The sequence below is a fragment of the Protopterus annectens genome, chromosome 12.part0, assembly GCF_019279795.1.
Source record: "Protopterus annectens isolate FY-2018-M chromosome 12.part0, PAN1.0, whole genome shotgun sequence".
NCBI lineage: Eukaryota > Metazoa > Chordata > Ceratodontiformes > Protopteridae > Protopterus > Protopterus annectens.
The window spans coordinates 1386851049-1386878035 of record NC_056746.1 but is presented as its reverse complement, the minus strand read 5'-3'; the positions used below and the strand labels follow the sequence as shown (position 1 = coordinate 1386878035).

Sequence of the window (26987 nt, the reverse complement as noted above, 5' to 3'; positions counted from 1 at the left end):
CAGAATTAGTCCAAAATGATACAAAAATCACTGAACCCACAGACATTGCCAACATACTGGCAGACAGGTTCAGTGCAAACTTCACCCCTCTCCCCTAAAGGAGAGATAACTATCCCAGCCGAGTGTAGCCTCCCGGACATCTCAAATGCGCAGGTGAAAGCTGCTCTCTCTAAAGCTAAAAACACAGCATCAATGGGACCGGATGGTGTCCCCGGCTGTGTGCTACGAGCTAAATGAGGAATTAAACCGCACATAAGGCAGCTGTTTAATCTCAGCCTTACCACAGGATCGTGCCCAAGGAGTGGCGACGGCAACTGTGGTCCCACTCCACAAAGGTGGCCTCACGGACCCTGGTAATTACCGCCCCATAAGCTTAACAAGTCTAGTCTGCAAAGCTATGGAGAGGATCATAATGGAGCTCATAAACAAAGATATAGGGGACTTGCAGACGTTGGACCCGACCCAGTTTGGCTTTGTCAAGGGAAGATCATGCCTTTTGAACTTGGTCGACTTCTTCGAAATAGTCACCAAGGCCATTGATGAGGAAAGGCAGTCCATACAGCCTACCTTGACCTTGCAAAGGCTTTCGACACAATACCCCACTCGGGTATTGTAGAAAAACTTACCAGCTTAAATGTAAACCCATATGTCACAAGATGGGTTGCAAACTGGCTTAAGGACAGAACCCACAGGGTTAGAGTTGCTGGCGCTGTGTCAGACTCCAAGCCGGTCACAAGTGGTGTCCCACAGGGCTCGGTCCTTGGCCCCTATTGTTTGGCATCTACTTCTCAGAAGTACAGGCCAACATGGGAGGACTTTGGCTGACAAAGTTTGCAGATGACTGCAAACTGGGCGCCATAGTGGAAAGTGCATCGGACACTGATATCCTTCAGAAGGGACTCACGGAAACAGATAGCTGGTGCCAGAGCCATGGCCTGAAGTTAAACGCCAAAAATGTATAGTCATACCCTTCGGGAAAAACAAGGTAACCCCAAGCTACCATATAGGTGGCAATCCACTAAGCACAGAAGAGGTTATCAGGGACCTGGGGACCCAGGTTGACAGTGGCCTTTCTTTGACACTCACATTGCTAAAGTGGTTAGAAAGACCTTCTACATTGCCCACCTGATCATGAAGGGATTCACATCCAGATCTAGTGAGGTCATTGTTCCCTGTACTCTTCACTTATCAGACCAATGATAGAGTACAATGCCCCATTCGGGATGTATCTCACCCGACATCTGCAGCAACTGGAGAGACCCCAAAAGTTCCTCACCAAAAGGATAAAGGGACTCCAAAATCTGTCATATGCTGCCAGATTGAAGAAACTCCAGCTCTATTCAGTCGCATACCGTCTGCTCAGAGGTGACATGTGCCTGACATACAAGGCCATGTCCAACCCGGAATTAATGGACATGCTCCACCTCAAAAATCCAAATCCACCAAAACCACTAGAGCAAGCGACTTAAACCTTAGCACGGATATAAATAGGACGTGCTGGAGGGATAGATTTATCACTCAGAGACTCCCTATGCTGTGGAATAAAATCCCGGTCCATGTGAGGCAGAGCACCTCGCTGACTCTGTTCAAGAGAAATCTAGACCTGTGGATGGGAGATCGTAGGTTTACCCCGGGAATTATCTCTGGGTCACTGCTGGACAGAGGCACAACAAACTAATGGGCACAGTATTTTTTCATATAAGGGGTGGCGTAAGCCACAATAATTTGGGCTAGGCTTATAAATGCCTTAGGGCAGATAGCCTAGTATAAACCTATGAACCTATGAACCTATAAAGAAGGCTAATTAGGCTAATCTAGTTCCCTGAGTCAGAGGCTGGGCTACCCTTGTGAAAGGGAACAAAACACAGTTCTCCTAATTTAAGCAACATAAGCAGTGGACAGACTGAGGTTAAATAGGGATTCAGTGAGGCAGTGTTTCATACCAGCATGAAAACAGATTTGTATTTTGTCTCAGCCCATGCAGCTCACACACTTAACTCCCTCGTGGACAGCATGGATGTTATCTGGAATGGCAAACTTTGGCCAGAGACCGCTGAATTTAGCGAACTAAGCAGAAAACAGTCCCCATCCAGTCATTAAAATTAGACTTCGAGAGCAAGGGATTTCGCTTTGCTTGAAGCAGATTGACAGCTTACTCCAGGGGTAGGAGATCCCTTAGGAGAGATACTTTGAGAGGGGGTATTATACTTCTGTGGTAATATCAGGGGGGTAACTACTGGATGGTGTGGGAGGTAAAACACAAAGGGGAGCTGTCTGTTTAGTCACCATAACCCCAGGTCTTGAGTGGTGCTGGCTGAGGTCAGCTCAGTGCACTGCCAATTGTTCTGGACATTCTTAGCATAACTGAGGAGGGCTCTGTAGTCATCCTTAGAAGGGGCAACAATCAGCAGCTCATACTTGGACTTTCTGGTTTTGATCTTTTTTCCAACTTCCTGTTCTCTTTTGAGGAGGCGTGTGTGTATGGGGGGAGGGAGCAAAAAAGATCAGGCATTTTTTTTTTCTTTTGTTGAGTTTGTTAATGATGGTGGGGTTCAACCAAAGGCGCTAGTTTCTGAATTTGGCACTGTATCTGTGAAGAACGGGGGCAAAGACCTCAATGTATGTGCTTAGGTGAGTGAAAATTTGTTGTAAGCACTGTGGTTTTAGTTATGGGTTCCTCATGTGGTGGGCAGTTTTAAAATTTCATAAAATCAGAAGTTAATGCTAGGAAATGTGCCTTTGAGAAATCTCTGACGACACTGGGATTCAAGGGCACCTCTGCTTTGATCTTACAAAGGCTACTACGACATGCTCATCAAATCTGACGAACAGAGGAATAACTACAGACTTTGGTGCAGTGCCATATTTGTGAGAATCAGATTAAGATTTGACCCCTTCTTGGAGTAGGCACCAACTTATACAGTAGGTTGAGGATACCTAGGTTCTATTGCACATTATTATTTGTGGCGTACATTAGCCAGTTTATGGCTGCAGAGTTGAAGTGACCCATAATTTTTCAAGACAGTCTTCATGGGCTGTAGGCTACATTGCAGATGTTCTACAGCTACCAAGCAAAAGTCACCTTTGCTACCTGGGCACAATATTACTTAAATTTAGTTAGTACTTTGCAGTGAGTCACAAATTGCTTGCATTTTACTACAGTACATTTTCTGAACTGCTACAAGCCAATGCATCTTATGCTCAAGCTGCTGTTGGTCCTTGCGGCAACAACCTATGGTCTTCATCAGCTAAACAATGAATTCAATAACTTGGGTGGGAGGCTGGCTGGCAGAATGATTAAGGTGCTTACCTTAGAAACACAAGGTGCAGCATTTAATTCTCACATAGGGTAATTGGCTAGGCTTAAAATTGCCCATGAAGGCAATTACCTAGAACTAATCTATGAACAAGGTCTTATATTAATTAAAATCAAATAGAAAATCTCCTTCTCTCTCACTACCTAATGAATTAACAGTACACGGTGAATGGAACTGGGAGACAGAAACATGAAAACAGGTTATCCATTCATCCACAACCAGTTTTCTCCCATGTTTTTCACATAGGGTGGAATTGTCACTTCAGCAGTAATAATCATCAGCAGCCAAGGTTTTCACCACTGGGTGGCTAACCCTGCTGCAGTAGTTCTTCCACATCACACCATGTACACTCACACCTATGGCCAATTTAGAGTGTCTAATTCACCTACTGTAAGTCTTTGGAATGTGGCTGGAAACTGGAGCACTCTGGAGGAAACCCACACGAACATAGGAGGCTATGCAGACTCTGCAGAGAAGGCACCCCAGCCGAGAACCAAACTGGGGAACCACTTGCAGTGGGGCAACTACAGTATCCTCTGTGCCACTGTGCCTCCTCAAAGGGACAAGTGATGTTAAATTTCAGCTCATTATCCTTTCCCCAAAATAAGCAATGAAGCAAATTTTCTGGCTACTGTAATGCAAAGAAGGTAATTCCATCTAGCATGACACTGCCAACTACTCCATTTTTTTTACTATTGGTAAAAATAATCAGCAATATTAAATGACAATCATTTACAACAGCTCACATACTATAAGACAAAGGGACAGAACATTACAACCGAGTTAGAATAAATCACTTAAATGTTACTGACTGAAATCCGGCTGATGTATGCATACACTTCATTTTACTCATTTTTCCACTGAGTAAAATATTCATTCACTTTCTTTTCAGAGAATAAAAGCAGAGAAGACAGTCACACTTCTGAAAAGATTTAAAAATTGGCTGTGAAAAACAAATGCCTGTAAGAAATGTTTTCCTGTTACAAGATAATTTAATCACCCGACTCACTGGGTGCTGCAACTGTCATTAGTCTTCAATTTGCCATTTCAGTGCAAATGTAATACATCTGAAATAAAGAAAAACAGACTAGCATTGCTGAATTTACACAAGCACTTGGATGGTCAAGTTGACTTTCACTCCGTGTCTAGTGACAAATAATGGGATTCCTTGGTGGAGTAGGATACAGCACCCCTTTCACGAATAAATTTGACATATTTGAATACAAGAGGAGGACTGAGGGGAAGACGTGCAGAAATAGCTAACAGGTGGGTTTTGATGAAAGAGTAGGTCAGACCTGTATGCACAAGCTCACAGATATTTTAGTATGCAATGCATCTCTAATTTGTTGAGATCCTGTCCATCACTGCTGCACCAAAAGGAAAATCTCTTCCATTCGTCTATGCAAGATTTTTGAGTGGTGGGTGTCCTGGCTTCTTGGAGAAAGTGCAGTTGTGTAAAATCTTACCATAACAGTAGGTGTCCTTTTCATTGTCTTCTAAACAGAAGGGATCTCCCACCCAAGGAATCGTGATGCTTGGCTAGTATACCAAAGCCTAATGATCTTGTATACGCTGTACGTCACACCTATATGCCCAGGACATAATGTAAGGCATAAAAAAGGGACATACGGACGCAGCTACTCAGAACTGAATTGCATCCGAAGAGAACAATCTCCATATGACAAAGTCCATGCACATCCAGAAAGAAAAAAATTAAGAAAAAGGGAAACCCTCAGCCAGAAGGGAATCAAAAACAAAAAAACGGAACAAGTGGGAGTTGTAGGGAGTGGGCAAATACTCCAACAGTAAAACGGATATCTACTGTTATGGTAAAATTTTACACAACTGCAGTATGCAGTACTCTAAATAGAAGGCAAAGTAAAGAAAGATCAAGACACAGAATGGGAGGTGGAAAGGCCGAGAACAGCCCTCAAACTCAAAATGATTCCAGCAAAACCTGCTCTGGCTCTAGAAACCATACCCAAAGTAAAGGTATGCACTGAAGACCAAGGAGCCGCTTCAAGGATGGAATTGGTGCTCAACCCCTTAAAGAAGGCACCAAAGGAGCCAACAGCCATAGTGGAACGAGCTCTAACAGAACTGGACAGCGATTTGCCATGAAAACAATAACAAAAGGAAATGGTCACAACTGGGCACTTCTGCCAGCTAGGTATGCAGCACAGCAACAAGAAATTCAGACCAACTAGCAATAATGGCACTCCAACTGGCAGCAAAGAAGTTCTGGTTAGCTGCGTCCATTCATACCTTTTGTGCCCTACGATATTGTAGTGGGGACCGCAGGTGTGGTGTACTGCGCTTACAAGATCATTAGGCTTTGGTAAACCGGCCAAGTGTCAGGCTGCCCCGGGTGGGGGAATCCTCTCTGTTTAGAATACTGTAACAGTGATGCAGAAGAGCATAATTAATTACATAGTCTTAAAACCTGGTGCCTCTAAGGAATTAGAATCCTATCATCCATTGTGTTAGGTTCACAGGTGACAGGTTGGGGTATGGTAGTGACCCCCTTCTACTGTGTGATGACAGCTGCTTGTAGTGGCAGTTTGCATTAGCTGCCCTAGTTAGGTAAAAAAAAAGAGAATAAATCAATGTTGTCTTGGCCAAAAGGGAATCACTAGCTGGTGTTCTGGCTTTTATTTTTAGGTCTTTAGAAGAACTCTTGGGATGGGAGGTAGTGGAGGAATCTGTCGACTGAAAGCATCTGCCCTCCAGGCTGAGGGGCAAGGGCCCCTGATGTAAAAGAGGGGGAGCCGTTTGCTGGTCTATGATGCAAATAGGTCTATTTGAGGTGTTCCTCAACGGTGGACGATATCCAGAAGACCTGTCTGTCAAGACTTCATTCGTGAGGATTCTCCAAGTTCCAGCTTAATGCTTCTGCCAACACACTGTACTGTGATGGAACCTATGTGGCTACCAAGAACATGTTTCCATATGTCAATCTCCCAGGTGGTCTGTGCCAATCTGCACAGTTGGTAAGACCTGGGTCCTCCCAGTTTATGTACCACATGACTGCAGTGATTTCTGAACATTCTTAGGAGGCCTGGCCTCTGGAAATGGGAAAAAAGTTTGAAGCGTTTGGATGAAGGGCCCTCAACTCTTCCATGTTAATGGATTCCTTTAGTAGTTGTGGTAGCCACCTGTCCTGAACCCAGTGTGCCCCTATCCAGGCTCCCCATACCTCATCCGAGGCATCTGCGTGCATTTCTTTAACTGGAATTCTTGGGGTGAAGGAAAGTCCTGGGTTAAGTATCACCTAATCCCTCCACCCTGAGGGCTCTCTCCTCAGACAAAGAGATACAGGGATTACTGTGTCCAGAGAGAGTGCTGGGACGAAACCTTTCAGATCACGCTGTATTTTCCTCACATGCAGTCTGGCTAGAGGGAGCACTGGAACAGTTGCTGGTAAGAATCCCAGGGTCTTTTGTACTTCTCTTTCTCAGCACTGGCTGAGGGGGGAGTCAGGTTGTCAAAGCAATCTGCAAGGATCTCCACTTTTCTGAGGCAGGTAAGCCTGCATCTTTATGGTGTCTGGTCGGCAGCCCAGGAAAACTAAGCTCTGGGTTGGCTGTAGGGAGGACTTCTTACAGTTGATAGTGAACCACAACTGTGAGAGGAGGTTGAAGGTTAACTGATAGCACTGCAGGAGCATCTGAGAAGAAGCTTGGATTAACAAGTCCTGTAAACCGGGAAAAGTTCAGATTCCCAGTGTTTGACAGGATATTTCTGGTACCAGACACTGAAAACTCTTGAAGGTATGGAAAGCCCAAAAGGTGAAGCAGTAAACAAAGTGAGATGTCCCAGCAGAAAACCAGAGCAATATTCTGCAACGGTGGGGGGGGGGTGAACTGGAATATAGAGATAGGCATCTCAGATCTACTAGAAAAGCCTGAGGCAGAAGGAAAGGAAGCAGAGTATGTAAGGAAAGCATTTTGAAAGTTGGCACTTTCAGAAGTGTGTTCAGTAGAGAGATCTAGTATGGATATCCACTGCCTGTCTTTCATTGGTACTAGGAAACCTCTGTAGTAAAAGCCCTATCCCACAAATTCCTGGAGTACCAGTTCTTTTGTGCCTTGTGCCTGCAATTCCTGTAGGATGGGAGGAAACAGGTGCATCTGGTTGCGGGAAGGAGGCAACATGCCATTTAGACATGAAGTACCCCTTTATTTATTCTTTTTTTATAAAAGGGTCCACTGGTTTACGTTAATCTTTTCCCAGGGGAAGACTGATTGGGTGAGCTTTTTTGCAAGGGTAAGAGCAAGGGGGGGGGGCAATTTAGATACTCACAAAGAGGAGTCTCCAAAGAGGCCTTCCAGAGGAGGAATTGTTTTTTTCCTGGAAATTCTTTCCGAAGGCTTCCCTGCGTTTCCGGTTGTACCTAGGATCTCTTCTAATAAGCGATGGACTTTGTTGGGCAAGTCCTCTGGTACCTACTTATAGAGGTTAATATAAGGTGTCTGCTTTCTTACATGGCTTTTCACTGTTCTTGGAGGGTTTTGAAAAGATTGGTTGCCTGATGAAACAGTCCTCGGGTATGGGTTGATTGCACACCTATGCATACCTGTGGAGGATGAAACAAATGGCAGGTATCCTGGACAAGGCCTCCACAGTATCATTAACATCTAATGCAGTGTCTGGGCACTTGTGTAGCTTAAGTGAAAGCAATGTTTGGTGTTTAGAATCAGTCTCTTGAGGGGCTACCCTGTTTAAGTAAGAACGGATAACAAATACTTAGTCATTTGGGTGTGGTAATTTATAGCCCTGAATGCCAAAGTAGAGGAAGTATAAACCCTTCTAACCCCATCTAGCCATAGCCCTGCTAACCTTGTCTGAAGGGAGGGCATTCGGCAGGAGCACAGAATCAAAAGAGGGAGAGGGAGAAATACTGCAGATGGGTATGGCACGGCATTTTTAAAGAATTTAAGACCTTCAGGAACTTTATAAAATTTGTCTGACCATTTTGGGGCAGGAGACCGAGTAAAGGGAAGCAGAGGTGGACTGAAAGGCAACCAAGAAAAAGCCTCAAGAACAGGGGGAACTAGGGAAGAGGCGGGAGTGCCCATTTCCAAGAGGATGTAGTATATTTTAACCTCTAATCTGCCTAGACTCCCACTCAAAATGTTTCATCATGTTTAATACTCTCTCTCCAAAAGAAACTTCTTACTCGGGAGAAAGGAGCCTTCATCTTTTGAATGAAGTTGGTTATGGGAGTGGATCTGAGATAAATACGCCAGGGAATGACCAGAATCAGGAGATGAATACATAGCAACTTTCCGAGGGGCAGGGGAAGGGCTGGGAAGAAAAGGATCCGCTTCCCCAGATGTATGAATACTGCTCAAAAAGAAGCTTAAAAGACCTGACCAGAGACTCAGTTGACTGACTCTCTCGTTCTTTCTGTGGTGGCCTTGTACAGGCATTGAGAAAGGTCTCTCCATTCCTTTTCCCTGGAAGGAGGAGAAGGTACACGTTTAGCTTTTTGGCATTTATTCTTTGGCCTGACATGCACCTGCACCAAGAGGTGGTGGTTCAGATCCCAGACGTAACTCAACAAGTTGACCTGGAATCTCCTCCCTAACTAGTATGAGGGAATACTTTCTGCATCCTCAAATGATGATACTCTGCTCAACTTTATCTGCAGCTTCCTCAGCAGTTACGTAGAGAGCATCTGAGATTGACGTTATTATGGATTCTGAAAGCTCAGTAGGAGCAATAGAGTCAGAGTCGACTGACTTTCTGATCTAAGTCTTTTAAGCTTCGTTTTTAGCAGTATTGGTATATCTGGGGAAGCAGAATCCACTGTCTTGGAGTTGGACAAGCATTTAAACCATTGGGTCTCCAGAAAAGTTTTGAGCAAGGACAAATAAGAATGCAGTGTCTTTCGTACAAACAAATGGAACAGGCCTTGTAGCAGTGCTCCACTTGTAAACAGAAAAAAAAAAAAACAATGGCTATGCAAGTAGTTTGTATAGAATTTACATACTGCACTCGCACTTAACACTCCTACCTGACATTCAAGACTGGTAAGTAAAAATACTTTCTAATCAAAAGAAGGTACTAACAGTTTACTTGTAGCAACAGTACCAATGACCAAACAAGAATCTGTCCAATGGATGTGTAACCTGCATTTGGGTTGGTGGAAACAGTATGAGAAATTATACTCCTATGTCCACCTATAACCCCCTACACTTATGACCCAAGGTCACAGGGACATACATTCCTGGGAAGGTAAAGTTTTGGTACCCAGGCCGGATATCAGCAGTGATGACCCATTCATTATGAATACTGCAACAGTAATTTCAGGTAGGACATCAAACATGCTAGAGGGAGGGAGCAGCTACTGCAACAGTGAATCACTCTAACATCTACTGTAATGCTAAGGTTTACTTACACAATTGTACTATGTTCATCATACTGACCACTGCTACAGTAGCCCAAGCTACATGAGTAGATTACCACAGCTTAGACAACTGGGAGATAGAAGGGGAAGGATCCAGGAGCCCCTGACAAATGGTCCTAGCAAAGCCTGACCTGGGCCTGGAGAATGATCTAGCTTGTAAAAAAAAGTACAGACGAACACACTGCTGCTTAAAGAATACCCTTTCCAAGAAGCCACAGATGAAGACAAAAGGCCTGGTAGAGTGTACCTTGACTCTGCCAGGAATAGTTTTGAGGTGGTTGAAATAAGAGGCAATAGCCTAAGACAACTACTTGGACATAGGTTGTCTCTTACCTTCACACAAAATGAACAACAACTGAGCGAAGGTCTGACAGATTGTTCTGTCAAGGTTGTACCAGAGTTGCCTGTGGACGTACAGAGTATGAAGTATCCTTTCTCCCTCATTTTGGGTTCAGTCAAGAATACAGGAACAAATATTCTCCCTCATTTTGGGTTCAGTCAAGAATACAGGAACAAATATTCTAGGTTAAAATTTAAACTTGGATACTACTTTAGGTAGAAGAGAAGGATTAGTTCTGCAAGAAACACTGTCTCTATGGAAAAAGAGACCAAGGGGACCCACCTCAAGAGCTATACTTCTTGCAGAGGTCAGAGCAATCAGTAAAACTGTTTTCCATTTTAAGATCAATTCAGCCAAATGGTTCAAACGAAGCAAGCGTTGGCTTACCCACCACAAAATTAAGATCCCAAGGAGGATTTCCTTATGCAATGTCACTTTCAAAATCATTTTGGCATAAGAATGCCTTGAAAGAGGGGATACCTGGGCAGACATGCTGAAATGGCCAACAAATGAACCATAAGAGGAGTAAGTTAAGCCATAGGAAAGTCACTCACAGATATAGTAAAATCAGAGAACACTTAGCCCTGAATAGGGGCTAGTTATGTTGTTGGCACATACTAGAAAACTTCATTTGCTAATCTAGGACTTTCTAGTAGCAGGCTTTCTTGCCTTCATTAGGACCTGCTACACATTCTCAGACAACAGGTGCCTACAAGACGTTAAGGACCATTATCCAAGCAGTCAGCTGAAGTTGATTGGGGTCCAGGTTTATCAAACACACCACTTCTTGAGCAAGTAGATCCAGTCTGAAGAAGCTTGTGGTAATTGCCTCTGGTCAATCCCAAAAGGGAAAGCCACAGCTGCCAGGGCCAGAAGGGAGTCATCAGAATGATCATGGGGGATTCCTTTTAAACCTTCAGAAGTTCCCCTGATAACAGTGAAAAGGGTGGAAAAGCATGCAGGGAACACTCCTGTCAAAGGAAAAGAAAGGCATCAGTCTTCAGGTCCTTATGCTTGGAGTCTTGTAGCAGAATTTTGCCAGCTGATTGTTAAGTGAGGAAGTAAAAACGGTCTATTTGAGGAACTCCTCACAGATGGATCAAATTTTGGAAGATCCCCTGATCTAGTCTCCCTTCGTGAGGGACTGCCTTTGTCTTGCGCAACTTGTCTGTCACAACATTTTGCTCTGACAGAATGTAGGACTCTTGTACAGTGAGAATGTGCCGTAAAGCTTAATCCCAAGCTGACATGGCTAGTCTGCAAAACGGGCAAGATCTGGTTCCTCCTTGCTTATGTACCACATCACCATGGTATTGTCTAACAGCTTGGTCTTGAGAGACCACAGGTAATTCAGAGAACTGAACGCCTTGATAAGGCGAGCATCTCACACTTGTCAGTCTTTGCTGTTACAGACACCCTGTACTTTTATACCCCCCCCCCGACACTGCTCCCCAAGGAGAGTCTGAGGAATCCTTGGTGACTACTTTGGAGCAGGAGGGGAGATCTGGATTCAGGGATATTTTGCATCTCCAAGTGGTTTCTCTTTTTGCAAATACCAGAACTGCAATCTGAAAAGGTGTTTGGACCCGAGAGATTTAGATTTCAGATACCACGCATCTTCCTTATGCAGTGCCTTGCCAGAGAAAGTGGAAGAAAAAGCTCTTTGCCCTGAGGAGTCTAGCAGACACCCAGGAACACACCCTGTACTTTTATACCCCCCCCCCGACACTGCTCCCCAAGGAGAGTCTGAGGAATCCTTGGTGACTACTTTGGAGCAGGAGGGGAGATCTGGATTCAGGGATATTTTGCATCTCCAAGTGATTTCTCTTTTTGCAAATACCAGAACTGCAATCTGAAAAGGTGTTTGGACCCGAGAGATTTAGATTTCAGATACCAACGCATCTTCCTTATGCAGTGCCTTGCCAGAGACATCAGTATCATGAGTCTCATAGATGCTATGAGAAAAAAAAAAAAAAAAACAGTGAAATAGAGCTTGCCTGTGGAAGAAAAGCTCTTTGCCCTGAGGTGTCTAGCAGACACCCAGGAACACAATCCTGTGTGGAGGAGTCAAAAAAAAAAAGTTATGTACTCACCAGAATGTTCCATCTGAGTAAACTTAATTTGTCAGCAACCTGTGGGTTACAGATCCGACACGGATCAAGCAAAAAGATTCGAGCTCCAAGCTCCTCCCCCTTACCCGTACTACACTGCACCAATCCTCAGATGGCGTTCGCCACCTGCGCATAACAACAAAACTATTAACAACCTGAGACACCTGACTCAAGGACAAAAGTCCAAACCTCGAGCTCAGCTAAATAACCATGAAGGTCAAGGGGAAGGAGGGACGGACGGTTGCTGACAAATGAAGTTTACCTACTCAGATGGAACGTTATGGTGAGTACATAATTTCTTTATCTGAAGTAGTTAACTTCATTTGATCAGCAACCTGTGGGACAGAGTCCCCAGCTACCCGAATCTTAGGAGGCCCTTAAGGAAGGATATTCTGGAGCACTGCAGAGCCAAAGGCAGCCCTTCCCTTAGATACCAAATCCAGTTTATAATGAGAGATAAAAGGTGTGAGAGGATGCCCAGGTAGCCGCCGAACAAATGTCATCCAGGGAAACTGTAGACCAGAATGAAGCAGACGATGCCACAGAACGCATAGAATGAGCATGAACTCCCACTGGTTCTGGTAAGCCAGATTCTCTGTATGCTTGCAAGATACAACTCAAAATCCACCTGGCGAGAGTCACCTTTGAAACTGGTTTCCCTAGAAAAGGCTTAGCAAAGGAAACAAAAAGCTGATCAGATTTACAAAAGACAGCAGTCCTGTGTAAATAAAAAACGTAACAGTCTGTGAACATCCAGCAAATGAAGTTTATATTCTCCTTTATTCTGGAAATTAGGGAAAAAGACAGGTAAATTAATGGACTGATTAATGTTAGTCTCGGAAACTTTTGGGAGAACGGAGGGATTAGTCCCGAGAGATGCCCTATCCTTACGAAACATAAGGTATGAAGGTTTGATAGAGAGAGCCTGAAGCTCCGACACTCTCCTGGCTGAAGTAATTGCTACAAAAACGCAGTCTTCCATGATGAGAACTTCATATCAACAGAAGCTGCGGGTTCAAATGGAGGTACAACCAACACCCGAAGAACTAAGGTCAGATCCCACGGCAGATATGAATTTCTAACAGGGGGTCTCAAAAGAAAAGTGCCTTTTAGAAAGGTCTTACAAACTCTGGCAGCAGCGAGGGAACCAAAGTTGCCCCAAATATGAAAATGGCAGCCAGCTGAACCTTCACAGTAGATTAGCTGGCCCCTTGCTAAAAAATGAGACAAGAATTCCAGTACCGCTGAAACAGGAGCAGTGAAAGGATCCAAGTTCTTTTGTGAAGCCCAAATTGAAAAATGTTTCAATTTGCTACTGTAAATGTTCCTGGTAGAAGGTTTATGTGCCGCCACGAGAATAGACTTGACTCAGGAAGAGATGCCGGGAGTCCTGGCAACTAGGGGAATTGGATCAGCCAAGCTGAGAGCTGGAGACCGTCCAGGTTCGGAGGAGCCATTCCCGGGGGATGAGAAATCAGATCTGGAATGGGATGCAAGATCCAGAGTGGAGCTATGAGATGACACTGCAGGCAGGGGAACCAGACTTGACGAGGCCAGAATGGGGCTATGAGAATAATCTTGCTCCCCAACTGGCAAGCTTTCTGCAGAAATGTTGTCAAAAGCGGAAGTGATACGCATAAAGACCGGGTGGTCAAGCATGGACTACAGAGTCTCTGGGGGCTTCTCCCAAAGGAGGAATTAAGAGCAAAAAATTTGCTGCACTTCACGTTGGAAGGCGATGCAAAGAGATGACAGCAAGGCTGACCCCACTTGAAGATCTGTTCCGCTACACAAGGATTCAGAGACCACTCGAAAGGAAAGAGGATAGTTCTGCTCAATTTGTCTGCCAGTATGTTGGACTGACCCAGAATGTGCGTTGCTAACAGGAAGCGGTTCGGCCATTCCCAAACTCTCATGGCTTCTGGGCAAAGAGGGTAAGACCTGGTCCCCCCCCCCCATTTGTTGATATACCAGACCACTGACATATTGTCCGACTGGATCGCAATAGTCTCCGGAGAAGAAAGGCATGGAGGGCCTGCAACACCAAGAGGACGCCCTCATCTCCAGGACATTTATATGCAGTACAGTCTCTGTCAGAGTCAACGTGCCTTGGACCGTCCTGCCCACACAATGCCCCACCCTAGGTGGGAGGCATCCATGGTCACTGTGGCCTGGGGTGGTGACATAACAAAAGGTAGTCCTTCTCAAAGGGCTCGTGATTGAAGCCACCACATGAGGGTGTTCCTGCAAACCCTGCTGAGGAGAATTGGGAAATCGAGGGTGGTGTAGACCACTGGACCTGTGTCCACTGTAGTACCCTCATGTGCAGACAAGCGTAAGGAATCAGACTGATCGCTGCCGCCATGGACCCCAAAACTCTCAGGACTAATTCTGCTGGGGGAGCAGGGGATTGAAAGAGGGCTAGCTCATGCTGTGAAGGCTGTCTGACGTTAGGAAGGCCTTGGTCTGGAGGGCATCTATCCTGGCCCCTATGAAGTCTAACACTTGGACAGGCTGGAGGAAGGAAGGACTTCTTGACATTTATGGTCATCCCCAACCGAGGTGACATCAGGAGGAAGAAATCCCTGGCTAGAGAAAGTAGATGCCTGGTGGGGGCGGTGAGGAGCCAGTCGTCTAGGTACGGGAAGACGTGTATGCCCTGGAGCCTCAGGTGGGCCGCTACAACTGCCATGACCTTGAACACCCTGGCGGCTGTGGTGAGACCGAAGAGTAGGACCCTGAACTGGTAATGACTGGCTCTGAGCCGAAAGCAGAGAAACCTCCTGGACCGTCTTTCCAGGAGAATAGGGTAGTACGCATCCTTGAGGTCTATGGAGCACATCCAGTCCTCCCTCCTGCAAGAGGGGTAGGATGGATTGAATCATGACCATCCGGAATTTCTCTTTGGCAATGAAAAGGTTCATTGTTGACAGGTCGAGAAATCGGCCTCAAGTCCCCCATCTTTTTTGGCAAAAAAGAACCTGGGGCACATGCTGGATGGCTCTAACAGCTTTATTTCCAAAGCTGCGGCCTCCCTTTGAGTGGGTGGGACATCTGGAAGGCATCTTGAGTAAGGGGGCTTGTTGATGAAGGGGATTGAATAGCCTCTGGATATTATCTGAAGCACGCAGCGATCTGTTGTGATGGACTCCCATTGAGCCAGGTGCCTCGAAAAATGCCCCCCAACTGCCTCCAGAGAGGAGCAGTCAGGCAACCCCTCAGGGCTGTTGCGTGGTCAGTCGGAAAAGGGTTCCCGTGACTCAAAGTTCTTCGGTTCCCCCTCTGCCTCTGGGCCGGCATCCACTTTGCCCCCTTCCGCATCTGGGGGAGGAGTCCTGAGCGTTCCGGAACCACATCTTCTGCCCTCGCTGGTTCCTAGAAAAGGAACTTTGAGGGGTAGAGAAGCATATTCGACAGCTGACAACGTTTTCCCGTCTTTCTTGCTCTGGACCAGCGTCTCACGGATGGTCTTTCCAAAGTGGAAAAGGGTGCATTCGCAAAGGACGCCTTGAAGAGTTCTGAGAAATCGCAAAGTCGAAGCCAGGCATGACGCCTTAAGGCAACTACCGGACCAGATAGCTCTAGCGGCTCCTTCCATGTCATGGAAAAGTAGCTACATAGAAGTATTGGACACCGACTGGCCATATGAACAGAGAAAGTCCGTTTATCCTCGGCCAACATGGATTCTGGGGGAGACTTGGCGTATTCCTTGACCAGGTCCCGCGGCAGTCTGATTATATGGGCCAAATAATTCAGCACCCTTATAGAAAAGGTAGCTGAAGCAAAAGTCCGCTTTCCAATAGTCCATTGCCAGAGACTCCTTGTCAGGGGGACGGACCAAGGAACTATCCCAATAAAGTTCTTTTTTGGTGGCCGCCGCCACCACCATGGCATCAACCGGGGAACCCTTGCTCCACGAAGCTCTGTCTGCGGGGGGACTGAACCTTAAATCGGGCCTTCTAGGTATCGGCTCGACAGTGTCAGGCTCCTTCCACGTCCTAGTGGTAATCAGGTCGACCAGAGGGTCGGGCGGTACCCAAGAGGTAGATGGGCCTGTGTCAAACACCTCCAGGAATACCAACCTGTCAGAGAAGGGTTTTTGGGCAGACCCCCCCTTGGCGGAGTATTTCCATAATATCTCCAAAGGAGACATAGTCTGGGGGTGATTTGGGGGAACCTCCCCTTCCTCCAAATCGGTATCCCCAGTGAAGGACTCGGGGGGGGGGGGTCCAAGTGCCTCCTTTTGCACAGGTGGTTTGTAAGGGACCTCCTCGGGGGGGCTCACCCACGGATTCATGTTCCTCCAAGGGAACTGGCTAGGGTGTCAACGACACAGGCTGTCCCTGAGAGGACTGGATGATTGAGACCAAATTGAGCTGCGAGGAAGCGGGGGCAGACCCTGAGGAAAGAGTGAAGGGTCTCGATCCTCCAGATTCTCCACCACTCAAAAGGGGAACCGGCCTCTCTGATCCTATGAGGGGATTGGCACCGGAGTAGAAGCGATCGGACCTGAGAGGACAGTGTGCTCCGACCGCAAAGGAGTCGAAGACACTCACCCCTTTGGATAAGACGCCCAGCTCTCGGCTCTGAGAGCTCAGATCCGAAAGCGGATCAGATAAGCTCGAGGGCACGGCCGGCGTCGAGGTAGCATTCAACCATCAGCGCCGACCCCCTGGCTCCGAGGCTCCTCGGATCCAAAGACTTCAAAATCCGGTGGTGGATCGGAGAAGGAGCTATCGGGGCGAACAGTGGAGCTGAACTCCACCCCCCCCCCAGGGGTTGGAGGCAGCAGCACTCCCATCTGCAGCAGAATTTGCAAAAATCGACACATCATCCGGTCCCATATCTGCCTCCGAAATGCTTAGAGTAGACCTGGAGGAAGCTGCCGATATGACAACCGAGGCTGGTCGGGTCTCCTCCTCTGGCTCCAGGGAGAAACGTGGAGAAAGGAGCCATGGGGAGGAAGGCTTGGACACTCAGAGGAGAACAGACCACCTTCGTGGGAGGAGCCCAAATTTGGCCTGCCGCTTGTGTCTTTTTTCTCCCTCTTTTTCTCTCTCTCTCTCTCTCTCTCTCTTATCTTTCTTGGCCTCTTGTTCTCCCTGAGACAAGGTGGGAGGGTGAGTCCCAGACAGGGGAAGAGAACCAGTCGGCTGGGCAGCCGCGGCTGTCGCTACCGAGAGGGAAGGAGAAGCTGATTCCGTGGGTAGAAAACCCGCCAGAATCAGCTTGCTCTTCCTATCCTTTAAGGCTTTAGGGTTAAAGGCCACACAAATCTGGCAGCCTGAGGAAAGGTGCGTAATCCCCAAGCAAATCACACAATGAGTGTGACCATCTACTGGCGACAGCTGATGGCCACTCAGAGCATTTAGAAAAGGTCACTTTGTGGCTTTCAGCCATACCAAAAGCACACACAGCCACACAAGCGCATCTGAAACAGGGAAAAATAGGGGCCTACAAAGGGATGAGAAACTACCAAAGGTAAAGGGGGATATAAAGGCTAGGTAGAAGGAAAACCTGTAGAAAGGTATTAAACATTCACACAACAAGTAAAGAAGCCTAAGAGAGAAGTTTGAAGAAAAAAATTGCTAAACTTGCCTGGAGCTCTAAGAATCCCATGCTTGGCAAAGCCAAGGCAAACGACATCTAAGGATTGGAAGGAGGTTGCAGTGTAGTATGGGTAAGGGGGAGGATCTTTGAGCTGGGATCTTTTTGCTTGGTATGCTGCCGGCTCGGATCCGTGTCGGATCCATAACCCACAGGTTGCTGATCAAATGAAGTTAACTACTTCAGATTGCCTTTTAAATGTTCTTCTGGAATCCCAGCTAGCATAGATCTCACACCAAAGTGAAATATTCCTGAAACTTTGAAAATGACTCTACAAAGATAAGCAAGTCATCTAAATACAGAAAAATGTGGGCAAAATATAGCCTGCAATGGACTACGACAGAAGCAAGACACTGTGTGAGCAATTGTGAAAGTGGATTGCCCAAAAGGTAAGGCACAGAATTAATGTGATTCGGACAAAAAAACTTAAAACATCTGATGCCTGGATGAACAGGAGCTTCTTTTAAACCTAGATTACCAAAAACTCAAATGAGGAAGAAGGGGTAACAAATTATATACAATCTTATACAATATAAATCAATCCAACATTAAAAAATGTTCAGTTCCTGCCTTCTCTTAAACCACAATATTCTGCATGTATTGTTCCCACAGTTCCCATTCTTTTCCATGTAATTTGCTCCCATTCTTTTCCATGTAGTTTGCTCCCACCGCTACCATTTTCTAATAGTCCCACTTCCAGTTCTTTTAGGTCTGTTGCAATATTCACTACCTTAAGTATGACTGGCTTAGACTTTGGTTTCTATTTTCTAGTAAATGGTTTCTTGGCAGCCATCAAAATTGAATTTGAAGGCCTTATAGCTAGGCAATCCAGATCCTGCATCCCAGCTAAAAAAAAATATTTAGTTACACTCACTTGCTCGTCTTGACAGAGTAATCTGGAAGGAATTTTTAAAGTCCATCAACCAATTACATTGATAATTTAAGACGTTTTGTTAAAAAAAGTTGGTATAATGGGGAAGAAAGAGGTACCTGGCAGCATATGTTTTCACTTATGATGCAGACAATTACATTTATATAAAATGAAAGCAAACCATATTGACAATGATAGTTGCAAGTGATTACACACCCACATTTGGCATCTGAGGAAAAATTCTTTGGAATCTGACTGGGGTATAAAAATATCTATGCAAACAATTCCAGGCAAAAAATGTATGTCCTTCCACTGTTTCTTTGTGAATCTAATCTAATCTCTTTCCAATCTTTTCTGACCTCCAAAGATGGAGTCCTACAGTTACTGTCCAATATTTTATATTCTCCACTAATTACAATTTATTAAACAGCAACTTCTGTTCTAGATTCAACTAAAAATTCAACCAGTGCAGGTCTTTCAATTAGGATTCACCTTTCCTTATACTCTATCGATCCCCGATGGGGAAGGCAATCTCTAGCTTACAGCCCCAACGTCTTCTTGACCCTTTTCCATTGTATTATCTTTCCTTCTCTAATTGTTCCCAATACCTTGGTTCCTTTGCCAGCTTCCCCCAGTAAATATCAACCTCTCTTGCCTGTTCTCTGTAACCACAACTGCAGTCATCCCTATTAGCAAAAATTCCTCTCTCCGTTCCAGTGTTGGTTTAGTTCTTAGAATACTTTTTGCTCCTTTAACATAATATTCTGCATGACTCCTGATTATTCTCCTTAAGGATTTGCATCCTAAACCCACCCTTTACTTATTGCTTGAACCCCACCCCCACTTCATCATCCCTTTCCACTCTGAATTGCAGCTTTCTGCTTGCGTTGTGTATAACTGCTTTAACTGTGTAGTTCTAAAATATCCATTCAAATCAGGTAATCGTACCCTCATTTTACTAGGTGATCAACTTACCCATTTGCCCTTGCCCTCTACCCCTCTCAAATAAAAGCCTTCAACTCTTACTACTGTCCACAACTTCTCTGCTTGACAAAAATATGCTTGAGCTGTAGACAAGACTAAGAACACTTTTTACTACTTGCATCTTGCTACCCTTATCTATATGCAAGAGCTTTCAGTTTCTCAATTTTGTAGCATGTTTTGTTTAGTCTCTTTCACACATTCTTAGCTGAAATAACAGCGTCCTTTATAAGCCACACTCCTAAGTACTTAATTTAAGAGATAAATAAAACTTTCAAACCATGTATGTAGCAGGCAGTACACAAACACTGGAACAAAGATGCCAAGAGAGAAACCCTACGGTCTATCAGAGTTGTGCAACCACAACAGGCAAAATGGAGTAGGATTACAGTCACATGAGACTAGATAGTCCACAGAATAAAATAAATAAATAATGCTTAAGAGCTGTGGCAACAAGTATGCAGTCCTCCAACAAAAAATAAAAACAGACATTCTCCAAATTGAAAACGAAAACATTGCAAAATAATACTAAATGGCATCATACAAAATGCTGAAAGCAACAGAGTTACTGTAAAAACTCAAACTGCTAGCATTTTTTTTAATCATCTTCAGTTTTCTCATTCACAGTAACCTTTGAGCTAACTAATTTGCTGGTTCACACATATACAGTAACCTCTTTATTCTCTGAGATGTCTGCTGTTAAGGCATGTCAAGCAAAATCACATGCTAAAAGTCAGTAATAAATCCTACTCCAACAGAATGAATGTACACAAGGTAGTGACAACAGTAACAAGCAGCAAACCTCGCATGCTGAGGCTGCCTTTTCTGTTGCACTTTCATTAGAAAGTAAACCTTACTAAAGGATCTTAGTGTTTACATGACAGCGTGTAAAAGAATGGGGACCACTGAGAAATTAAGCAAAACAGGTATCAGTACAACCTTTAAAAGATAATTTTCTTGGTGTGTAAGTAAATGCATTACAATGAGTGTGAAACAAAGCTACTCAAAACACTGCAAACCACTAATGGGATGTTGCAGAGAGGGCAGCTGAAAAAGTGAAACAGGTTTCGATGCTGATTCGGACTGCACAACTCTCCTTTGTCCAGCTAATATTTATAGCACGTTCCCTCCTCTTCAACCAGTTCTCAGACATTATGCATGCCTCATGCATTCTTGAACTTTTTTGTCATTGTATTTGACCCTATAATGTCTTAAGACCGTTCAAAACACCATTTGTGAAACTATGTTTCCTCATCATCCCCTCTGAGACATCACTTTATTCTTATTCTCAAAATATTACTTTTCTTTCTACATCTCTTAATCCATTTGTGACCCCCTCCGTCTTTTCAAAAATACACACAAACAGTCCCCTCATATGGCTGGCGACAGACCACAAATGTTTTCTGCTCTCCTGTGAACTGCCTCCTAGCCTGCTTATTCTTAAAACGATAAGGTCACCACAATTTATAACGTGGGATAAGAACTTCTTGTGATCCAGAACTCAGGTTCTCAGAGAAAGGATACAGCCCATCACACCAGATATACAAAGCACTCCTAAGAATGTTACAGTATGTTACTTGCACAACCCCCTCCAAATTCTCCCACCCCCCACCTACTGCCTGCAGACCAAGTTCTGCACTTTCACCAGTCTCCAATACAAATGGGTCCAGACTGTGATCCAGTGGACAAGGTTTGATTAGTTGGCCCAGCACAGGACCACCCAGGCTGGGATGGAGAGGAGTGAAGGAGCATGGCAACCTTTCTGGGGGGGGGGGGAGGTAGATTGTGGGTGCTTGATGAGCACATAGGAAAGTGCAATTTCCCTGGTAAAGACTAAGGAAAACTGTTCCCATACTTCAGAGATGAATGCAGGTGTGCTTCCTGGCAAAGCTCTTGCGTAACTGAGGAAGGACTCATTCTATATAACATTTCAAGTGCTTAGCCAGGTATGCACAAAGCGACAGAACATTAAAAAAAAAAAAAAAAAACTTGGAAGCCATTTCTGATGGCTGTCTGAATGATGGCACTTCCTGGTCGAACGTCAGTTCAGTGATGGGGAATGTGTGGGTTAGTTGTGGGTTAATGATAAGACAGCAGACAAAAAGCAAAAAGTTGTGTGCTATCAAATTGGTTCCATACAACCCAGTGAATGACAGATGATCAAGGGAACAATCATTCATGCTACCACAATGGGGTTCTCTGTTTAGCCCAGTCAGGCACCTGCACATGCCCATAGTATCCAAAAGTGCCATACACCAGGCATGCAAATGATGTTAATTGTCTTAAGTGTACAATGCAATTATGGCCCTGTCCCCCTCCGAACAGAAAGCACTTCCATGAGATTCCCCAGTCTCCACCAGCAAATTCTACCAAATAGCATGTGCCCAATCCCCCCTGGACAGACTAGCAGGTTTAAGTAGATTACTGTGCTCTCCCATGCCAACTCTAACAGGCACTCAAGCTGCTAGTTGAACTTGGGGCCCAACAGTTGGGGTTTTACCCCATGTACAAGTAAAGCTGGATAAACACCCCTCCAAATTATCCTAAACTTCAGACTTCCTTCCCAGTCAGATAACTGCTCTGTAAAGATAATGCAAGATCTTAAAATCCTCAGACTTCACCCATCTTGGCTGCCATACCAGGCATACATCATACCACCTATCACCCTCACTTCTAGTTATAGCCTTTTAATTAGTGAATCTCAGTAGGGAGGACTTCTCCTTTGGGGTCTATTACTACCTTCCTGGAGTTATGACATTTGTGAAGCTTATCTGTAGCGTCCTTAGTCTTCAATGCTGATCTAGGTTTTGAATAGCTCATTTATGTCAGAAAAACATTACAGCTGTGGAGATGTAATTATGCCCCTCTGCTCTTCCCTCCCAAATCACTGTGTAGTGCTCTCTTCTTTAGAAGCATCCAAGTTACCAACAGATACTGATTTAAGTCCTCTGCATTTTGGGTAATGCCTCCTCAGAGGCTGGTAACCATCCTCCAAACCCAGGGAGATGCCTGGCAGAGTAAGAACCCTCAGAAGGGCTCACAAAAATTATCATTCCACAAATACAGCACAGTACATCTCCCAGGACATAATCGCTTCTGAACTTTGATTCCTAGTAGTGACTGGTCTGAAGTACTGTGTAAAGCGCAGGCAAGAGAGAGCCAAATTATCAGGAAACAAAGCTTTTCCTAGGTGTTTCTATGACATCTATTTTTGTCACCAAACAAAAGCCTTCCGCAATACCATCAACTTCTACCACTACAGAAGATGACCTAGCTTTATGCAAGGCAGTTGTACCAGCACCTACACAGATACTTGTACTAAGAGATAGCACAACACTTCAAAGTACAACAAATAGCATTTATTTAAAAAAAGGTACCAGAGTTCAAAAAACAACTAGTCTCAATTAAATAAAATGTGTAAGTGAGCATACAAATACAGCAACACTTTCCTGGTATCACCGTGTGAAATACAAGACTTACTTCAAACAGTAATGAAAATTTACCAAACCTTGCCTCTATACCATTTTCTGCCACTTCTGAAAAGTGGAATATTCACATTGCGTACAACTCTGGGATGGCAAAGGGAACTTCCCCCAAACCTGGGGCCAACTCAGTGGTGTAGATGTGTTCCAAACTATCCCCCAGATGACCATGTTTAGCTAGTGGGCTGGGCACTGAAACAGCAAGCCAGATAAGGATGGAAGTGAATGCTGACACTGCCTCACTCATCCCAAATGTAGGGTTTGGTACAACTCCCACATCAAAATGCCATTTGGAAGTCAGCCTATGATGTGCGCTTCAAGCATGAAAGTTACGATTCTGGAAGAGTCCCATCCAAGACATGAATCCCAGTCCACCCACATATCACTGGTATGATTAAGTGGGTAGCACACAATGCCAGACAACAGGAAAACAGATCATGGACCATATTAAAAAAAAAGTATTGCACAATCAGTGGATTTCTCAACCTCAGTCAGTTTTTTGGTTTCTTTTTCCACACACAGTCTAGGAATGCAAGGCAGTTCCTTTTGTTCAACAAGCTGAGAGAGGATACAGATTGCTAGTTATGGAGAAGAAGCTGTAAATGTTACTTAAAACCTCTGGCCCCAATGCATTCTGGTAAACAAAACACAATGATCTGACTAACCAGTTTTCAGACTGCTACCACTACCTTCTGAGAAGAGTCTCTGGGCTGGCTGAAGGACTTAAAGAAAATGGAAAACGTTGTAAACAAAGCAGAAGAGAAGGACTGGGTACTGCTGAACAGTAAGCTACAAGAAAACAAACAATTACAAGGAACAAATCCTTCAACAATGTTGGACACATGACTAATGATACAGCTGGATGATTTTCAATGTACTCAAGAGCCTGCATGTCACTTCTGCATGACATAAGCCATGCTTTCACTTTGTGCTACTACACCAAATGGCTCAAAGTAGGATTAACATTAACACCAGATTTACTGACATTCTACGCATGCAAAAAGAGCCAAAAGCCCATACAGAAGATTCATATGGCAAATATTTGTAAGGAAGCAATCCTACATATGGATGAATATGAAGAAATCAGATGCCATTTACCATTTGCTAGCTTCTGTAAGTACTTACCGCCTGCCAATAATGTCACTCTGTGGGCTCCAAAACATCTCTGCAGATGGCAGCAGGGAACCAGTCCGGCATCTCACCCAGCAACCTGAATGAAGCAGGCACACAGCAGTTTGGGGATGTGAGCACCCTGCAACCTGAATGAAGCAGGCACACAGCGGTTTGGGGATTGAGCACCCTGCAACCTGAATGAAGCAGGCACACAGCAGTTTGGGGATGTGAGCACCCTGCAACCTGAATGAAGCAGGCACACAGCGGTTTGGGGATTGAGCACCCTGCAACCTGAATGAAGCAGGCACACAGCGGTTTGGGGATTGAGCACCCTGCAACCTGAATGAAGCAGGCACACAGCAGTTTGGGGATGTGAGCATGGAACAATGGCAATATGTAGCATACTCGTTACCACATTTGCTCTTAAGATATCTACTATCCCTTTTCATCAGCAGTTTAAGACTGAAGAAAGAAAAATGAAGCAGTATGAAGAGCACACTTTTTGTAATGAACTCCAAGCAGCTGCAAAATGGGAAGAGGGTGAAGTATTTCACACTACTCCACACCAGTCACAGAACACATGATGGTGTGCTGGCTCTGAATGCTAGCAAACAAGCATAGTCACTACTAACATAAGCAAATTAAATGCATGGACTTAAACATTACTAAACTGAACACAGCATGAAACCCGAAATGATGAAACCTGAAATGTGGCTGAATGGACAGCCACCTATGCACAGCTTCATGGTAGTATACTGTAACCTGCAACACCTTCCTTATGTAACACTGTGGACTCCTTGGTAGCCATCCACAGCAGATAGATACCCAAATCTATTCCCCTGTTAAATCAAGGGAGTTGCTCAGAACAGAAAGCAGTGTGCCCAACACCATGAAATGCACAGAAAACAGTCAATGGATTGTAGCCACTTAATTTTAGAGAGCAAAAAGCAACTCAAAGCAAAAAGTACTACACAACTGAGGGTGCAGAGAACAAATGAAAATTAGTAAACTAAACAGATCCGCAGACTGAAACAATGAGCTTACCAGGTGGGAATCTACGCAGAGACCGGCGCACATCCAAAAGGACTTGCTGATAATCTTTGTTATTTTCTCGTAGTTCCTTCCCTGTTAATAAAAGACAAAAAAAACTCAAACATCTCAGAAGTACCATCTTAAAAGCAAAGCTAACTCAAAGCTCACAAACTACTTTCACATCCCAAACATATAGAAAGTTAAAATTTAATTTTGGAAAGAACTAATTTTCTTTCTGTGACATCCAACTTGAGATGTGAACACTATTCCTCCAACATAACACTTCCTTAAAGCATCCTCCTCCCAGTGGAAGAATAAGTGTATGTCAGGCACCAGGCAGTATTCAAGTCATGGTGTGTATATACACAGACACACAGGACCATGCACAAACTGGTCTATATTGAAAGACCGAAAGTTACAAAGTGCGAACGCTCAGATGAGCCAAAATGCCGCAAATCAAAAACGTTATAATGAGGAGGCTGAGCCCCCACACCCCTCGCTAAATATATATTCCAACTCAGAGATCGCACTACAGTGAAGAGAGGGCAAATATTCCGATCTTCACTGTGCTGCGTTAAAAAAAAGATTTACAGCATTTTCGCTCATGTGAGCGTTCGCACTTCATCACTTTCAGTCTTTCAATATGTAACCTGCATAAACGTATGTGCTCTTTTGGATTCACCTTCCTACCAGTTTCAATAGCATACTTGTCTATCAGACTGTTTTAAATATCTGACCATTTAGTAGACAATTGTTAAATACAGCAAACTTTATTTAGGAGCGTTTAAATTTGAACTTTAAAATTTTTCATCAAATAGTAAAACAAAACATTTTGGAACATTTCAAGCATAAAAGACCACTCAAACTGCTGTCATACTCCACCAATATTCTTACTCATCAATTACAGCCACCGACTGTGTAACCCCCCACATATCTGCGGCCATTTTTATTATAAAAGTAATCCATTTTTCTTTATGCAAATTTAAACTAATCCTGTAAAACTGAACAGATGACTATTTTGATCACTACAGGGTCAGTTATTTTCATCCAGAGCCCCATAGCAATAAATTATAGCCAAGCTGTTGTGCATGCACATCTCATGTGCTTAAATGTGGTAAAATAATAATGGCCACAGTAATGTATTTCAAGTTTCATGCACACAGTAGCCATGGCAAACCTTCCCAACTAGATTCACACAAATACATTGTACTGCAAATCCAGGTTAATGACAATTTAAATGGAGCATATGACAAAAAGGAAAATGATCTTCATCCAGAGACACTCCCACCATTCCCCAAGTACACTTAAGACATCCGATTGTGACACAAAAGTTAAAGGCCCACAGTAAAGTTTGTTCCATAGAATACACACAGCAGCCACAGTAAAGTATTCCAACTTACTTCCTACAAATGCACACTAGTCTTGTAATGCCAGGCAAATGACTGTTTAGGAGCAATAAAAAGAGAGTGTACATAATCTTCATCCACAGATAGGCAAGTGTGGGATGGTGGGCTGACCTAACAGAGTGTACTTCAGTCAACTGTCAAACACAATTGTCACAGCAATGCATATCAAGATTGAGAGAAACAGAGAGAGACAGAGAGAGAAGCCAAGGCAAAGCAGTCTAACTCCCTTAACAAAAAATCACTTGTCCACAAAGCCAGAATAATGACCAAAGACTAGCAGTCAATTTCATCCAAGAACCACCCTGACACACTTTG

At 44.4% G+C, this 26987-nt stretch overlaps 1 protein-coding gene across 1 annotated transcript in view; it reads right to left on the bottom strand.

The window, feature by feature from the left end:
- The window catches only part of TBC1D20 (TBC1 domain family member 20), a gene marked incomplete at its 3' end in the record, with an annotated part of 536871 nt that overhangs the window by 477181 nt on the left and 32703 nt on the right, over nucleotides 1–26987 (bottom strand). The window contains 1 exon segment of the mRNA XM_044090446.1: nucleotides 25279–25359. Within this exon segment, the coding sequence (XP_043946381.1) occupies nucleotides 25279–25359 (81 nt within the window).